This window comes from Diplotaxodon limnothrissa, linkage group LG4 (genome assembly GCF_057381915.1).
Source record: "Diplotaxodon limnothrissa isolate DT_005_m linkage group LG4, D_limnothrissa_male_GT1.1, whole genome shotgun sequence".
Lineage (NCBI taxonomy): Eukaryota > Metazoa > Chordata > Actinopteri > Cichliformes > Cichlidae > Diplotaxodon > Diplotaxodon limnothrissa.
Window position 1 is genome coordinate 29800116 of NC_140599.1, and position 18281 is coordinate 29818396.

The window sequence follows — 18281 nt, forward strand, 5'->3', positions numbered from 1 at the left end:
TTTTATAAACAACATAAATATGGAACTGTCTCCATGTTTATTTAAAGCAACATGTTGAAAAAATATTTTTTAAATAAATGAAAATCTTGTGTTTTTCTTTACCAAGTCAGTGTCCTGCTGGATATGGATGTTCAGATTGGAAACAAGCGTGAGAGTCTGACTTCTAGTTGATCGCTCTCTTATGCCACTTTAAAGGCATGTTGGTTGAGCAGGAAGTTGTGTGCCGGAAATGAATGCATCTGCAACTGTCATAGACTGTAAGAGGAAGCAGTGAAATCTGATGAGAACAGATGGTGACCTGAGTTGACGAGGCTACAGCTGGCTAACATGTGCCCCTATATGCATTTCCAACTCCCATCTTTTTAGTGCTCTCCCTATAAGGCCAACTTTCTTCTGATCCACTGTTCCTCACAGTGAAAAGTAGGTGAGTGTGTTCAAGAGGCAAACATATTAAAAACATCAGCAGAAAAACATGGACCATTTTGTGTAAGGCATTACTTTTACATTCACAGGTCTCCTGATCCATTTTACTATGACAATATATTCATGACAGAAGGAAAGTAAAGGAAGCAAGATGAGGCCCCCGTAGCTCCCCTCAAAACAAAGTTGGTTACATTACACAAAAAAATTGAAATCTTGGGTCAAAGTAACAGAACTCTACTCAAAGTTGACAAACAATACTTATAACTCAAACAAACTGACCTACCTAGCGAGACAAAGGGGAAACTTAAAATAGTGGCTGATCAACCCACAAAAACACAAAAAGGGGTAAATCAGAATCAGAATACTTTATTGATCCCTAGGGGAAATTATGTTGGTTAGAGTGTGCCAGTACAAACAGTAACAAAAACAGACAATACAAGAAGTACAAGAAGTAGCACAATATATACATACAAATAATTCACTTACTGATAAATAAAGGAATGATTTCCTGTGTCGTGCAGTGGTGCTTTTTGATGTCAGTCTCTCACTGAACATGCTCCTGTGGCTAGCCAGCATGTCATGGAGTGGGTGGGAGGAATTATCCAACATTGTCTTTATCTTGGACAACATTCGCCTCTCCAACACCAAATTAAGAGAGTCCAGCTTCATCCCTAAAATAATGCTGGCCTTGCGGATCAGTTTATTGAGTCTGTTAGCATCAGTGTCATCATCTCTGTGGGCGGGGCGAGTATAGGCAAAAGCTCCAGCTCGCCGCTGCAGAGCACAGAGTTCATTAGCGTAACACGATGTCGGAACACCAGCGGGGTCTTGTGTATCTGCTCACCGGTGCCTGTGGGTTTCTCGGCCAGCATTTACTGAGAATTCTCCTGGAAAAGGAGGACAGTCTAGAGGAGATACGGGTGTTTGACAAACGCGTAGATCCGACCTTGCATGATCTCAGCACAGGTAAGACGAGCAGAAGCGCTTCTTGACTGTTCGTGACTTATGTCATGCAATGCTGTTTCTGTTTATAATGCGGAACTTCGTTAGCTAATATACCGATTTAACGTTAAATCTTTCACCGGCAAACAGACATACGCGCAGATATATTGTCGTAAATCACTCGAGCTGTTTGTTTTATTCGGCAGCATTTTCCTTTTCATGGTAATTCTCCAGAGAAAACAAAACTGTCTTCATCACTTCGCCACCGCATTCCTGATAAGAATCGTAACTCAAACCTTTAGCGTGCCAGCTTTATGTCATCTTAATTAGAGTCTGTTTGAATGAAATACCTCGAGCAGGTACAGCATTACTTATAAGGAAAAAAATGGCATACCCTGATGTTTGTGTCTCAGATATGCTTTTAATCACCTTGGCAACGTAAAGAAAGCTGTGTTTTGAGCGCACCCTAATTTACCTGTCGTGTCTTGTTGTTGCACCTGCCGTGACTTTCAGCACCTTCTGAATAATTTGAATGCTAACCTGTTGGTTTACATAGAACCAGAAGTCGTGACCAAAGGTGGTTCACATGATGTGTTTGTTTTTGTTCCCTGCTTCCTGGGAAACATTACTGAAATCACTTGGAAGCCAAGATATGTTTTATTTCCTTGATTGCTGGTCTGCTTACAGTAAAATACAGAAGTTAAGCAAGACAAGACCCTCAAAGCTGTGACTAATGCCCCAACAAAAAGACTAGTGATCCATCTAAGAATCAAAACCCATAAAACAGAGTTTGAATTTCAGCAGAATCTCTGTGTGAAGGTCCAGGTGCAGAGCTATCAGCGTTTCAAGGACAAATGGTAGATAATTTATAGGTTCAAGGCCTTCATAATATTTTTGCCATGTCAGCGCAACAGTGGAGACTGATCTCTTATATTGTTTTAAACTTCTGTGGAATTTAAAAATAAGACATTATCACTTTGGATAAAATTGGACTTGCCTTGATGATTCGGAAAGATGCAAATCACACCTGGAAATAACACTGCTATTATGAAATCAGGGCGGGCTGGGAAAAGAATGAGGTTGTTTTGAAGTTGCTTGGTAAACAAACTGTTTGTTCCTCAGTGTATTTGTAACATCCTTGTGGAATTCTCGGGAGAATATGGACATTATTTTCAGGTTTATTTGTTTGTTTTTAAACTTTGTGTTTTCATGTTTTTTACCCAGAGCGGACAAGAGTGGTTGTCATTCAAGGAGATATCACGGATTATGAATCTGTGTTGGAGGCCTCCCGTGGAACCGATGTTGTCATCCACACAGCCAGCTTGGTTGATGTTTGGTACAAAGTCCCAGAGCCCCTCATCTACTCTGTCAACGTAACAGGTGAGGCTTGGAAAGATCAAAGTGATAACAAGGAAAAGGGGTGGGGTGGAAACATCAATCAACAGTTAAACTTGAAAAACATTTTACCACAGAAAGATATTTAGAGGAGAACCTTGGCTACATTTACTTTGGATGACTTCCAAGGCTGAACGTTTCCCTTCAACCAAAAAATGGAAAAATAGTTATAGTTCACATATTCACATTTCTGGTCTGAGGTGTGGTTTCCTCTTGTTTCAGTCAAGGGTCATTTTGTGTGTTCAAAGTGTTGTTTCGTCTTTATGAAAGGATACTTTGTTTAAACACCAGAGGTCTCAGATTCTCTTAAACTTCAACTCTAATTGGCTGATGCTGTTAGTGTGGAATTTAGCGGTGAGTTTAAGTGTTACATGATGCTGAAGTTGTTATTGGAGATGGGTTTCCTTTGTGCAGACGAGAAGCGAACTGCTGGGGAAACCCATTTTGTTCCCCTCTACTTTTTTGGAACATGATGAGAGTAGTGTCACTATTCACTGACTGAAACTATGACTAAATAGAGTCGGTTGAATTATACATTTAGGTCAAGGTTTAACTGATCATATGTCACTGTAGAGCTCTATTTGCACATGAGAGCATCAGAGACAGACTCCAGATTTGTGTGTCAAGTGTCTCAGTTAAATAAAAACACCTTGTTCAAACCTGGAAAAGTTAGTGACTCATAAATGTATTGGATTGCCAAAAGCAGTCCAAAATAACAGTTAACCAATGAGTTTACTCTTGACTGGAAAACTATTTTAAATGCTTCCCAAAAGTATCGTTTCTTCGGGTCTGTGGAATTTACTGGGTTTATTTTACTATTGTTTCTAGGGGTTTTTGAAGGTGGGCAGGTTGTATTCTTTAAAATCTGTCTAAACATTCCTTCTACTGTTTTATGTAGCAAAATGGCTCTCAAGAGATAAATTTGGCTCAAACACTGAAGCTTTTGCTATCATTAATCTCTATAATATTTTTGGTATTTGGACATTTAAAACAGTAGGTTGGCATCATGTTAGACAAACTCAAAAAATATTCAGCTAACTGAACCTTAAATCAAATGGTGTGTGGAAAACAGTGGAGCTCTGTGACGAAGAGGAATAAGCTATTCAGCCTTCTTTATACTTAAGAGGTATTTGTTTTCAGTGGACTTGTTGACTACAATTGTCAGCCAGGAAATGCTGCAGCCTATTTTCCCCGAGTTCCTGAAATGTCTCTGGCGCTGACTTTCAAGTGACTAAAGAATTTTATTGACAGCAGCATGCCAGATGTGCTGCGATGAAGGAAAACAAAAACATTTCATTGATCTGAATCTAAAACCAGATTGAAGACACTGATCACAGTAATAAAGAAGGGATGCAAATGTTGCTGGTGAGGCTTTGCTTTTAATATCTGTACCCCAAAAACAATCACTGCAGATTAAAGGCAGTTTTGTCTGTAGGCTCCCAAAGATCTCGTGCAGAGGTCAGCTTTTTTCCATATGGATGTTAATTATTTGGATTGCTAGAGTGTATATGAACAAACCACTACAGTTAAAGTTTTTCTTCTGTAAAAATCTGATAAGATCCAGTAGTTGCATCTGTCTGTTTTACTTGGTCCAAGGAGATTGTCCCATTTGGCCTCACGGACCTGAAAAATATTTCAAGAATTTTAATATTCCCCCTGTGTTGGCGTCAAGGGGTTTTCTTCAACACATTCTTGTTAGTTCCTCCTCCTCTAGTGTCTGGTTAAAATCTCTCTTCTTCTCATAACTGGTATAGATTTAAAATGCTAGTCTAACAGCAGTATATTGTAAACACTTATAGCCTGTGTATTTTAGGCTGTAGCTGCAATGTTTAACCTCCTTTCAGACCACATGTTGGCACAAAAGCTAGACAGCAGAGCTTGCAGAGGGTAAACATTACTGCATCAGGAAAAGCACAGATCAAACAAATTTAATTAGTGTTTCCTGTATTTAATTAGGTGTCCTAGAAATCATGCCAGTGAGCCACTATGCATAGAAGACTGTGGAACTGGTTTACCTAAATTGAATCTTAAATTATGGTCTGTTCCTCTGTCTTATCTGTGTCCTGTTTTATGTATTTTTGCCTTTAAAGTGAGATTAGTTTTAACTGTGCTAGCAGCAAAGCTGTAGGTTTGACAGTGCTGGTAATTTCAGTTCATCACTTTTGCCAAGAATAGAGTATCACAACACATATTCAGCAAATTTACTGTTAGATTTTGTAGAGGTGTTTTTGGTCTGGCTTTTTCAGTTTTTCTGTAGCGCGTGAAACCTCTCGCTCTGTTCTAGTGAAATATGGCATACGTTCCTGATAATCTACTACCACATTGGTGCTGATAAGTCTGTCACTTTACAGGGAGTGGTATGGTTGTCTGTGCAGCTGTGCATGGTATTTGTGAACTCTGTGGGTTTCTTTTTTGTTTTGTTTTGCTCAGATGGCAAATTAAACACATCAGCACTTCTTTTTCTCATCAGCACTTTAACAAATGTTAACTATGCAGCTTGTCAAGTGTTTACTCCGTAGATTTTTGTTTTTAACTTTCAGATACGTAAACAATAGCCTCAATAGTGGAAGCCAGAAATATTCGTGGCATCCTCTCATACAAACAGAACACGCATGGGTCCCGTTTAAATTATTCACACGGAGATGTTTCATATAGTAATTTGAAGCAATCCATTAAAAAAATAAAAAATAGCAGCTTTCTTCAAATCTGCACTGATGGAATAAACTATTTCTGTGTCACAGTGTCCTTTGAGCTACAGTCTGCTCTATCAACACAAAAGTGAGCAGACTTGCTAAAAACGATGTTTTCTTTTCCTCTTAGGAACAAAGAATGTCATCAAAGCCTGTGTGGAGTGCGGCATAGAGTGCCTCCTCTATACCAGCAGCATGGAAGTGGTCGGTCCCAACATCAATGGAGATCACTTTAAGAGGTGAAATTCAAAAACTATAACATTGTTAGTTGTTTAAAATGTTGTTGTTGGTTTTTTTAATTATTCTTATTTTGATATTTTGGGTAAGAATGAGCAGAAACCAAAATAGAAATGACTCTTGAATCAAGACTGATGACAAATGGAAAGTTCACTCCTAAAGGCGTGAGTCAGATCCAGGTGTATAGTTCACCGTCATATTGTTTGAGTATAGGAATAGGAGACCCAGACAGACCATTTACTGGCATATGTCGGTTAGAGGGAACAGTTTTTGTGCTTTGGCTGAAAGCATTTCAAGGTAGGGTTTTTCCCATTGTCACCCATGACCGAAATGAAAAACCCTGGTGTGCAATGCTTGTATGCACTAAGGTTAAGGTGACGGTGCACAAGTGGGCATTCTTCAATATTTAAGTGTCTGGTTGGAAATTCCACCCAGTTCCTGAAGGTTTACGGTTAATCTATTCTGGCCAACCACTACCAAGGGTTAAAAACAAAAGAGTTTGCGCTGCAGAAACTCTGACCTAATATTTAGCATGTGCACCCTTTACCCTCCAACCTGTACCAGTAAAATTCTGAGTGCTGCCTGCTAATCTCAGACTGGCTCCATGATCTTGAGATTAGGGCTTTACAGAGGCCAGCATCTGAGGCTGGACTCCTTGTTCTTTTTGTCTCTTTTGATGATTCTTTGGGATGTTTGGTCCCAGATCCTTCTGTAGCATCAATCAGGCACCTTCTTGTTGATGTGTGACGTAGAACACGTGCAAAGCTTTTTCACAGTACAATATGTTCTCAGATTGTTAGATGAAGATTCAAAAGAAAAATATTGATATAATCATTCCAAGTGGATGCCCTCTTATCTACTGAGATCTTTCTACGTCAGCCCATCTCCAGCCACTGAGACAGATTAGCTTTCTGGTATTTCCTAGTAGAATTAAAGTCGCAGCATATTACTATCAATATCAAAAATGGATTTAAAGTAACAAATGGATTTAAAGAATTCCACATAATGCCCTTGTCACATGAGGAAAATCACGCCCAGCAAACGTGCTTTTCCTTCTCTTGTTACAAATATTTGTTCTATTTAGACAGTAGATTTGGAAAAAAGATAAGAACAAACTTTGAAAAACTTGCAAATAAACATGGATATCAGGTTTGTTCTTCTTTGCCAAGGTTCATTTCAACACTTCTGTTTAGTACGCCATAAGCACATTCCTAACACACACAGCAAGGTCAAGAAAATACTAGGTGATTATCTTCTCCTGAGCACTTCTCTGAATGTTTAACTTCTTTCTTTGTAGGGGCAATGAAGACACACCTTATACAGTGAAACACAGCATGGCCTACCCCAAGAGCAAGTCAGAGGCAGAGAAAATTGTGCTTGATGCTAATGGCACCAAGGTAAGATATATTTCACAAATTAATGGTATGTTTACTTTGTGTAAAGAAAAGTGGTATACTGTTTGAACTACATCACAATGAAGCAGATTTAGTAAATGTACATTTGAACTGAACTATGATAATGCAGTGAAACCAGTAAAAGGATTAGTTTCTAAAAAGGCTTAACCTGGATAAACTCTGACTGGGCAGTTCCATGCAGAGGCTCGAGATATGCAGATGTTTTTGTTTTTTAGTCTCTTGCTGAGCTGGACTGGAGCCTTTAAAAAAACAAAGTCATAGTGTGTGTGGGGGGGGTGGTTTCTTGTGCAACTTTGCCACAGAATGTGAGAATTTCCCTTGTGGCTATGCGGTGGTACAATGGTGTAATTTTTGCTGTTTACAATTATATCTAAATCTTCTTTTATTTTATCTGCCTCCGGCCTGGAAACTAAAAGTTGTTTTTATTTCCTGTCCAGGTTAAGGGTGGTAAGCACTTATACACATGCTCACTGAGGCCAACGGGGATCTATGGCGAGGGGCACCAGCTAATGAAGGACTTCTATAAGCAGGGTGTTCAAAGGGGAGGCTTGATTGTTGGAGGCATCCCAGATCATGTTGAACACGGTCGAGTTTATGCAGGTAAAATTACCACTTCTGTGATGTTTCCTATGTGGCACTGAAAACTTGGTTAAAGGCGCCGTCATTTTTAAAGCAGATGTAGCATGTAGAAGCACTTCCTCTGCACTTCGCAGGAAGTTTACGGTTTTACACCTAACGCAATTCATAACATTAGAATTTCAGATGATAATATGATAAGAAACCCTGATGCTCTTAAGCAGGCTCTTGAACAACTTTTAATCCGTTTATAATAAATTCAATACCAGATGGTCATTATCGGTGAACATGTATACATGCATCCAATTCACACCACAAATCCTCTGATCTCCTAACAGAATATGATTGCATTTATGATATTAATACATTTTACAAATGTATGCATGTAAGGCATGCAGTATCAGCCACAACTGGATAGAAAGGATGTCACTTGGATGCAGATTAAATGACTAAAGTAGTATCTACAATTGATGTATTTTAAGTATTTGCACTCTTTACCATCACCATAATTAAATCCGTTACTTATCCACTTGTCTACCTAGGCAATGTTGCCTGGATGCATCTCCTTGCAGCCCAAGCTTTGAGAGAGCGCCCAGAGAAAGTTGGAGGAGAAGTGTTCTACTGCTACGATGACTCACCCTACAAAAGCTACGAAGATTTCAACATGGTGTTGTTCTCAGAGTTTAACTTTCGAAAGGCACGGATACCCACAATGGTGTTATGGTTTCTGGCCATGTTTAATGATTTAATGCGCTGGTTACTAAAACCCATATACAACTACACGCCGCTGCTGAACAGTTACACCTTGGCCGTTGTTAGCACCACCTTCACAGTGCGCACCGACAAAGCTGAGCGTCATTTCGATTACCGCCCCTTGTACAGCTGGGATGAATGTCTGGCCCGCACAAAGAAATGGATTAGCACATTTCCTTCAGAAAACTCCAAAGACTGTTGATCTGAGCTCAACCACAGCAACATTTATTAGAAGCTGCTATGTAGACAGACGGGATCGCAATACGTAAATAATGCCTGTTGTCTATTAATGTTGTAGAGAAACAAGCAGTACTGTGCCTTACAGTAGGGACAGTGTAACAGAGCTTTTATACAGAGCATATAAACATAGTTTTATAAAAGATGTCTCAATAATTCTCGTCGTAGTAGATTAAAAGGTGCTTTCATAACATTTTTGAAACGGCATTCATTTCGACATTCAAGCTTTAAAAACTATGCAGTACCGATAAAGCAGTATTGTTCTTGGTCTTTCTAGAGTGTTGGTGTTTTCAGTTCTGCCAACATCCACAGAATGCCTTAATTCAAAGTTAAAATAAGCTTCATTATAAAATGTTGACCACTGATTCCATCAGAACCGTTAACTACATTTGTTAATGAACTAGTTCTAGATGGGGCAAATGGTGAAGACGACATAATTATTATGTTGTTGTTCTATCCATTTATGTGGCATGTACTAATTTTAGATATGCATTTCACATTAAATATTATCAATTGTCACTATTAATACTGTGCATATGTAAACTCAATTTACATGCATTTACTACTCAGGTTACTAATATTTTATTGATTTAGCAGAGTTTATAAAATGTTTTATACTGTTTGAATAAATGTTTATTGTGAAACAATTGGAATGTTTAAATTTTTTTTTTTTTGTCATTACAAATAAAGATTTATTTAATCCTTTGTACAAGGCCTCGTGTGTTGTGCTTGGCATCAGGGCGGTGCCCTGATCTCATTGCCTGTCATCCCAGTCTTTGGTTGCATAACAACTCTGATACACATCACTACATCCCATCCCTGGAAACCACTTGCACAACTTTAAATCCTTGTTTTTGTTTCAGTATGCATATTTGCCCACACCATATCCCCATGGTGGTTACATTGTGTCCTCCGGTTTCTATGTATCCAAGTGTTTACCCATTGCGGTAGGTAGAGAGAATCACTCCTTGAAGTCATGTGGAAACTTGTTGTCATGCTATATTAAAACCAGCTGGATTTGAACTTCTATGACTCAGAAGGAAAAGGGAGTTCCTTTAGAATTTGCTAAATAGTGTTCCTGTAGACCTGGGTGTCCCCCATTTTGAGGTTTTGCATAGCAATCTCCAAAACACCACCATGCATGGTGCTAGGAAATACAAAGCAAAGACTAACAGTTTCCAAACAAACTCATAAATCCTTTTTTGCAAACAAAACCAAAAGATGTGGAAACAAGAATGTGGAAAAATTAAGTTGTGTGTGTGTGGGGTTTTTTTTTTGTTTTGTTTTGTTTTTTACATTTCCAGCAGATTGTAATATGGTCTGACACAAAGGCTAGGCTTTCTTATAAAATGTTTCTATGATGTAAGAGAAAGCATGTCTGTGGGAATACAGCAAAATATCTGTATGAGTTTAACTGATGTGTTTTGGTGGTTCACAACTGGAGTCTCTAGGTGTGTCAAACCTGTTTGAGTTCACAAGCCAACCAGGAGCTATATATAACAAATGGGGTGAACCAGTAAAACATAACCTATGTGAAAACAAACACCTATATCTTTTATGAGAAGTGAATAGATATTCTGAACATTTTTATATATACAAAAACATGAACAACCTGAGATGTCTTAAAGTTTAATTTCAACTCTGTCTGAGAGTCTGCTGTCATAACAATCGACAGATCACATTGATTCTATAAAGAAAAAGACTTTACATGGATAGTTTTTGGAAGGAAACAATATTATGCATCTTTGTGATTGAAACACCATTGTTGTAATGCTGGCATCACATCCTTACTCCAGGAATAGCAGAAGACAAAAAATAATACAAATTAAAAAAAATTACAGTCTTTTGTCAGAAAAGCCACTCCGTAGACCTGTGGCAGGTGAGGGTCCTGTTCCAGGAAGCAGGAACTATGGAGACAGAGAAAACAGAGACCTCCACTCTGTGGACAGTAAGGGTCAGCCAGCTTCCTTGCACTGCAACATTTATTGTAGGTCACTGTAGCAATCATTGTTTAAATAAAAGACATCTGTTCTTTGTTTTGCAATCAGTCACACTAATGGAAACATTTTGTGTTACAGATGGAACCTTGGATATGATGTGGATATTTGGGTAAGGAACAGAAATGATTTTTAAGACTAAGACTAAACTAAAGGAATTTAAAGGGGTGTTTTAAAAGCAGACAGACTGTCTGAATGTAATCTGATTACATGTAATGTTTGTCTTTGTTCAAAGATTGAGATTCACTTATTATGTCAAACAGCATTTGAAAGGTACAGTGTCTGTACCACTGAAAATCACATAAAGCAGACTCTGTGGGTCTGCCCAGAACTGGACCCAGCTGCAGGTATTAGAGGCTCCATAATGGATCAGCAAACCATGCCCTACAGAAAAAGATCAAGGACTCAAGGATGAGGTTCAGCATGGCCATTTTGCAGCTCATCCTGTCTAGACTGAATTTTTATGTTCATATTTCATTTATTTTGTTTGTATTCTGTTCCCCGGTCCTTATCTAAAATGGTTCATAACATGTTTGCCTTTACAGATAAAACTTACATTCAATAAAGACCTGTAAAGCTGCCCTGCCTTTTTTCAGTTAAATAGGAAACCATTACTATGCTCTAACTATGACTATTAACAATAACTCGATAAGACATCTTTCCTACGGCTACAAGAGAGGAAACAGTGAAGGCCGACATTAGATTAGATTAGGCAAGGCAAGTTTATTTATATAGCACAATTCAACAACAAGGTGATTCAAAGTGCTTTAGAGACATTAAAGAACAAAAACAAATAAAAAGCATGAGTTAAAATTGATTAAAAAACAGTAGATAAAATCAGGACAGTAGATAAAATCAGTAGTTAAAATGTAAGTTTTGAAATTTAAGCTTAACAGTGTGGATTTGGTGTTTTATTCAAATGTAGCTGAGAATAGGAGTCTTCAACCTGGATTTAAATAAACTGGGTGTTTCAGCTGATCTGAGGCTTTCTGGGAGTTTGTTCCAGATATATGAAGCATAAAAGCTGAATGCAGCTTCTCCGTGTCTGGTTCTGACTCTGGGAACTGATAAAAAACCGGATCCAAATGACCTGAGGGATCTGGAAGGTTCATACTGGGTCAGGAGGTCACTGATGTATTTTTGGTCCTAAACCATTCAGAGCTTTATAGGCCAGCATCAGAACTTTAAAGTCTATCCTCTGATGGACAGGCAGCCAGTGTAAGGACCTCAGAGCTGGACTGATGTGGTTCACTTTTTTGGTCTTAGTGAGGACTCGAGCAGCAGAGTTCTGAATGAGCTGTAGTTGTCTGACTGATTTTTTAGGTAGACCTGTAAAGATGCTGTTACAGTAATCAAGCCTACTAAAGATGAATGCAGGGACTAGTTTTTCCAGGTCCTGTTGAGACATCAGATCTTTTATCCTTGAAATATTCTTGAGGTGATAGTAAGCTGATTTTGTTATTGTCTTAATGTGTTTTTCTAAGTTTAGGTCTGCATCCATCACTACCCCCAAATTTCTCTCCGGGTTTGTGGTTTTTAGGTGTATAGATTGAAGTTCTCTGGTGACATGTAATTGTTTTTCTTTGGCACCAAAGACTATTACTTCAGTTTTTGTTTAGCTGGAGAAAATTGTGGCACAACCAGTCATTAATTTCCTCGATGCATTTACCAACAGCCTGTATAGGGCCTCGGTCTCCTGGTGACATTGTGATATATATTTGTGTGTCATCTGCATAGCTGTGATAGTTTATTTTGTTGTTCTTTATAATCTGTGTCAGTGGGAGCATGTAAATGTTAAACAGAAGGGGTCCCAAGATGGAACCTTGGGGAACTCCACATGTGATACTTGTCTGCTCAGATGTGAAGTTACCTATTGATACAAAGTATTTCCTGTTTTCTAAGTATGTTTTGAACCAGTTTAGTACAGTTCCTGAAAGACCTGTCCAGTTCTCCAGTCGTTTGAGTAATATGTTGTGGTCAACTGTATCAAATGCTGCACTGAGATCCAGTAAAACTAAGACTGTGTTAAGAGATTTTCTACATTATACAATATAACCAAATCTCTATAATACAATATAATCAAGTGTGCCTTATATTCTGTGTGTTCATATATTTTCACATAACCAAGCTTATTGTTAAAGAGAACATAATGCATTCCTTACCTCAGTGTGTGATGTCAGATAAGCATGATATACTTCTGCATTGTTATTTTCAGTGTATGTGTGCAAGGTCAGATAAGCTGAGATAATGCCTGACCTCTCCCCTTTCAGTTAAAAGAGGAAGTACTATGTAACTTACTTTCACTATAAATAAAGAACCAAGCCTGCGCTCAGTGTATGTGTCTTCTCAGAGACATTCACCCGTGCGCACGTTTTCTAATACTCTCTGAGTCGGTCTACAGTGTCTTATTTCTCTTACTTGTGTTTGAACAAATGTCAACCCCTGACAGACTGACATTTTTCCACTGTCTGTATTCAGACATATGTCATTAAACACTTTGGTCAGAGCGGTTTCAGTGCTGTGGTTCTGTCTAAAACCTGACTGGAAGGCATCATAGCAGTTATTCTGTTTTAAGAAGTAATTGAGCTGTTGAGAAACTGCTTTTTCAATGATCTTACTTAAAAATGGGAGATTTGAGATCGGCCTGTAGTTGTTCATTTGTGTCTTGTCAAGATTGTCCTTTTTCAGTATAGGTTTTATTACAGCAGTTTTTAGTGGTTCTGGAAACACACCTGACATTAAAGAAAAGTTGACGATCTGTAACAGGTCTGACTCCAAAGTCTTTGAGACCTTTTTGAAAAAACTTGTTGGCAGGACATCTAAACAGCAGGAGGAGTTCAGTTGACCTAAGATGTCTTCAGGTCTTTGCTGTTAATCGGGTGAAACTGTTTGATGGTGTTTAAACAGTTTTTCAGTGGACACAGTACATATCCTGAATATGCTGTTGATGTACCAATTGCTTATCTAATCTTTTGGATTTTTTCTGTGAAGAATTTGGCAAAGTCATTGCAGGCCATGGTCGAATGAAGTTCAGCTGCCACTGGCACAGGAGGGTTTGTTAGCCTGTCAACTGTAGAAAATAAGACCCGAGCATTATGACTGTTTTTGGTGATGATGTCAGAGAAGTAGGACCTCCTTGCACTCCTCAGTTGTAAATTATAATTGTGAAGTTTCTCTTTATAGATGTCATAATGAACCTGGAGGTTTGTTTTTCTCCATCTGCGCTCAGCTTTCCTACACTCTCTTTTTTCATTTTTCACCAGTGTGGAGTTTCTCCATGGAGACTTTTTCCTTCCAGAGATAACCTTCACCTTAATGGGAGCAATAGTGTCAATGACATTTAACATTTTAGCATTGAAGCTATTGACGAGCTCATTGACTGAACCTCTGGACAGGTCAGGTGTTAATGGGAAGACCTGGTTAAAGATCTCACTACTGTATTCAGTTATACACCGTTTTGTGATCACTGCTGTTGATTTGTGTGGGCTGAAATTAGATTAGAAATTACAAATGGCCACACTGGGGGACATTACAGCAGAGTTTTTCCGTAAATCTTATTAAGCAATACAGTCCATCCATCCATTTCCAGCCCCTTGGAGGCAGAAGTCTAACACAAAAGGGAGGACCTCCCTCTCCCCAGCCACCTCATCCAGCTCATCTGGGGGAAATCCTAGGCGTTTCCAGACCAGCTATAAAGATGTAATTTTTCCAGGCATGAGCAGCAAAATAAGGTTGTTAAATCCATCAGTATGCCGGCTTGTACACATACACGAGAGACACGAGAGTTCTTCTTTACTGATGTTTACTGTGCTTCTCTTAACGTACAGGTACACCGTAGAACTGGTGAATACAAATGTACAAGAAAATTATATTTCAGCATTAAAACATATTACAATATAAAATTCACAAAATATAAACAAACATACCACTTTGGCCTGCAAGTAGACAAACCGGTGTAACTGGAACTTAGGGCTTATTTCTTCTTTCTTAGCTTGACTTTTACACGGCTAGACCGTCACCATGCGCAGCTTCTCTGACTTTTTTCCAAAACAGGAAGTGACCTCTGCCCTTACCTTATATTTACAAAATTAACCGGCTATTTTCCATGTATCAAATTAACTGTACACCAATCCGGTAGGCAAAAAAGGAAAATGTTAACATGCTCAACACAAAAATAAAACATACAAAATAAAATGAGTTAGTTACATTATCATTACAAGAGCTCCGCCTAGTGGTCAAATACTAACATTTCACCAACTGTTACACTCCCACCATCACACTATCGCAACAGCATGTGTGATCCTAAAGGAATTTGACCCAACAATGAACTTAGCGAAGGTTAACCAATAAACATTATGTTGAGTCTTTACTCTGCTTCAAGTAAAAGTATAGTCTTATGTATGGGTCTCTCTAAAATCGTCTTAGTTGTGTGCTTCCCCTTATTGTCTCTAGTAGAGTCACCGATGAGAAGCTTAACTTGTCTGACTCTGCCGTCAGCTCCTGGAGTGACTTCCACAACTTTGGCGAGTTTCCATTGATTTCTTGGAAGACAGTCTTCTTGTAATAACACAATGTCATTTATTTTTGCATTTCTTCTGTTTTTATTCCATTTGCTTCTCTGTTGCAAGTTTAACAGATATTCCTTTCTCCACCTTGTCCAAAATACATTCGCCAAATATTGTACTCGTTTCCATCTTTTCTGGAGGTAGAGATCTTCTTTAGCGAATTCTCCAGGTGGTGGTGAGATCACTGCTGACTTCATCGTCAAAATATGGTTGGGTGTCAACGGCTCCAGTCCTACAGGGTCGTTGATAGACTCTACAGTTAGTGGTCGACTGTTTACTATTGCCATAGCTTCATACATGAACGTTCTCAATGATGAAGTGTCTAATCTTGAAGCTGACTGGTCAAGAATGGATTTCAGAACATTTCTTATTGTCCGAATCTGCCTCTCCCAGACTCCTCCCATGTGGCTAGAAGCAGGTGGGTTGAAAACGAAAGTTATTCCCAGCTCTTTGACTTTCTCTTGAGTTGCTTGCGTTAGAAGCTCGTTTCTTGCACCGATAAAATTGGTGCCTTGATCACAATGCAGCTGACCTACGTTGCCACGTATTGCTATGAAACAACGGAGTGCATTGAGAAAACAGTCTGCACTGAGATCATCTAGAACTTCTATATGTATAGCTCTCGAGCACATACATGTAAACAAGAGTCCATATCTCTTCAAGTCTTTCCTCCCTTCTTTTACACAGAATGGTCCGAAGCAGTCCATACCGCTGTATGTAAATGGAGGGGTAGCTTCCAGTCTTTCTGGTGGCAGGTCTCCCATCCTTTGTTCTTGATTGCCTTTCCTGTACTTTCTACATTTGACACATTTGTATATAAATGACGATACTTCAGTACTGCAGCCAATTACCCATATGCCATTGGACCGTATCTCATTTACTGTCATCCCTCGGCCTTGATGATGCGTCTTCTCATGAAAATGTTTGATGAGCAGGTGCGACACATGATGTTTCTTTGGCAGAATGGCTGGGTGTTTGATGTTGGGATGGATTGATGCTTTTGTAAGTCTTCCTCCTACCCTCAAGATATTGTGTTGATCAAGGAATGGACTTAACTGAAGTAGCTTTGAGTGAGATGGTCTGACTTCCTCCTTATCCTTTATGATCTTAATTTCCTTTCCAAATGCTTCTTGTTGAACTGTCTGTATGATGAACTCCTCGGCTTCTTTCCTTTCTTCCAACGTAGTACTTTCATTGGACATTTACTTTGAGTTCTTTGCATACTTTACACGTCGTCTTAATCTTGCTATTGCTTTCACAACTCTCGTCCAATCTGAGAATTTTTCCAGTCGTTCTAAAATGGATTTCTCTTCTTTTGCCTTAACTGCGAATACTGTTGTGACTTTGAGTTCTGGATCTTCGATACTGATCTCTTTCACTTTAGCATCTTCTTGTGGTAGTTCCTTTTGCCATAAAAAACTTGGTCCTGTGAACCAGTTGGACTGTACTAGTTCTTTTGTCATGACTCCACGTGATGCGTGATCTGCAGGATTTTGTTCAGAGGCAACATATCGCCATTGACTTGGTTCTGTACTTGATCTGATTCTCTGTATTCTGTTAGCAACGAATACATGAAAGCGCCTTGCGTCGTTGTTAATATAACCAAGGACAACTTTGGAATCAGTCCAGTAGTACACCTGAATATTTTGGATCTCCAATTCTCTCTTTAGAAAGTCAGCTGCTCTCGTAGCTACTACAGCCGCAGAAAGCTCCAATCTTGGGATGGTTGTCACTTTAGTAGGAGCGACTCTTGCTTTACCCATCACAAGAGTGCACTGTACTTCTCCAAACTTGGTCACTGTTCTCAAGTATGAGCACACACCATAACCGGTTACACTGGCATCAGAAAAGCTGTGTAACTCATACTGCTTCACTTGGTCAGATGTTGATGGGACATAACAACGTGATATCTTTATGGAGGACAGGTTCTGGAGGTCTCTGAGCCAAGCTTCCCATTGAGGCTTGAGATCTTCTGGAAGCGGCTCGTCCCAGTCCAGCTTTTCCTGACACATTCTTTGGAGGAGTTTCTTACCAACTAAAATGAACGGAGCGACGAATCCAAGTGGGTCGAATATTGAGGCCACTGTCGAGAGCACTCCTCTTCTAGTGAAGGGGTTATTCTTTACAATCACCCTGAATTGAAAGGTGTCTGAGCTTACACACCATTGGACCCCTAAGGCTCTTTCTATCTTTGGCTCTCCTAGTGCCAGATCCAGATCAGTTGCTCCTGCTACACATTCTTCCTTTGGGATAGCAGCAATCACTTCCTTGCTGTTGCTAATGAACTTGTGCAGGTGCAGCTTACCGGTGGCACACAGTTCTCTAGCTTCCTTTACAAGTTGAATAGCTTCTTGCACTGAATCCACACTCACCAAACCGTCGTCCACGTAGAAGTTGCGTTGCATGAACTTCACCGTGGCTTCACTGAACTTATTTTCACCTTGCGCAGCGACATGCTTGAATCCAAAGTTTGCGCATCCTGGTGAAGATGCTGCACCAAACAAGTGGACTCTCATGCGAAACACTGATGTGGACTTTTCCATGTTACCATCCTCCCACCATAGGAATCGGAGGTAATCTTGATCTTTTGGGGCAACATGAAACTGGTGAAACATGCGCTCCACGTCACACATGACAGCTACACGTCCTTTCCTGAAACGACACAGAACTCCAACAAGAGTATTTGTGAGGTCAGGTCCTGACAGGAGATGCTCGTTGAGCGATGTATTCTGGAACCTTGCAGAGCAATCAAAGACGACGCGGATCTTATTTGGCTTCTGCGGATGGTAGACGCCATGGTGAGGAATGTACCATGCTGGTTGATTATTTAGCTCAGCCTCTGGCACTTTCTCTGCGTCACCTCTCTTTATGATGTCTTGCATGAAAGTCACGTAGTCCTTGTAGTAGCGCTCGTCTTTTCTGAGACGCCTTTCTAAACACTTCAGTCTGTGTTCTGCCCAAAGTTTGTTGTTTGGCAAGTCAGGTCTTTCTTGTCTGAAGGGTAGTGGCATTTCAAAGTGGCCATCTTGCCTTTGTTTTATGCCTTCTTTT

The 18281-nt window shown here is 39.5% G+C and overlaps 1 protein-coding gene across 1 annotated transcript; it reads left to right on the top strand.

The window, feature by feature from the left end:
- Nucleotides 1-1222: 1222 nt before the first annotated feature.
- On the top strand, nucleotides 1223-9233 carry hsd3b7 (hydroxy-delta-5-steroid dehydrogenase, 3 beta- and steroid delta-isomerase). Its single transcript, XM_085352815.1, has 6 exons — nucleotides 1223-1389; nucleotides 2590-2745; nucleotides 5581-5689; nucleotides 6985-7084; nucleotides 7540-7702; nucleotides 8221-9233. Exons 1-6 carry the CDS (start codon nucleotides 1230-1232, stop codon nucleotides 8631-8633), a joined length of 1101 nt encoding a protein of 366 aa, XP_085208941.1. The 5' UTR covers nucleotides 1223-1229; the 3' UTR covers nucleotides 8634-9233.
- Nucleotides 9234-18281: the final 9048 nt, after the last annotated feature.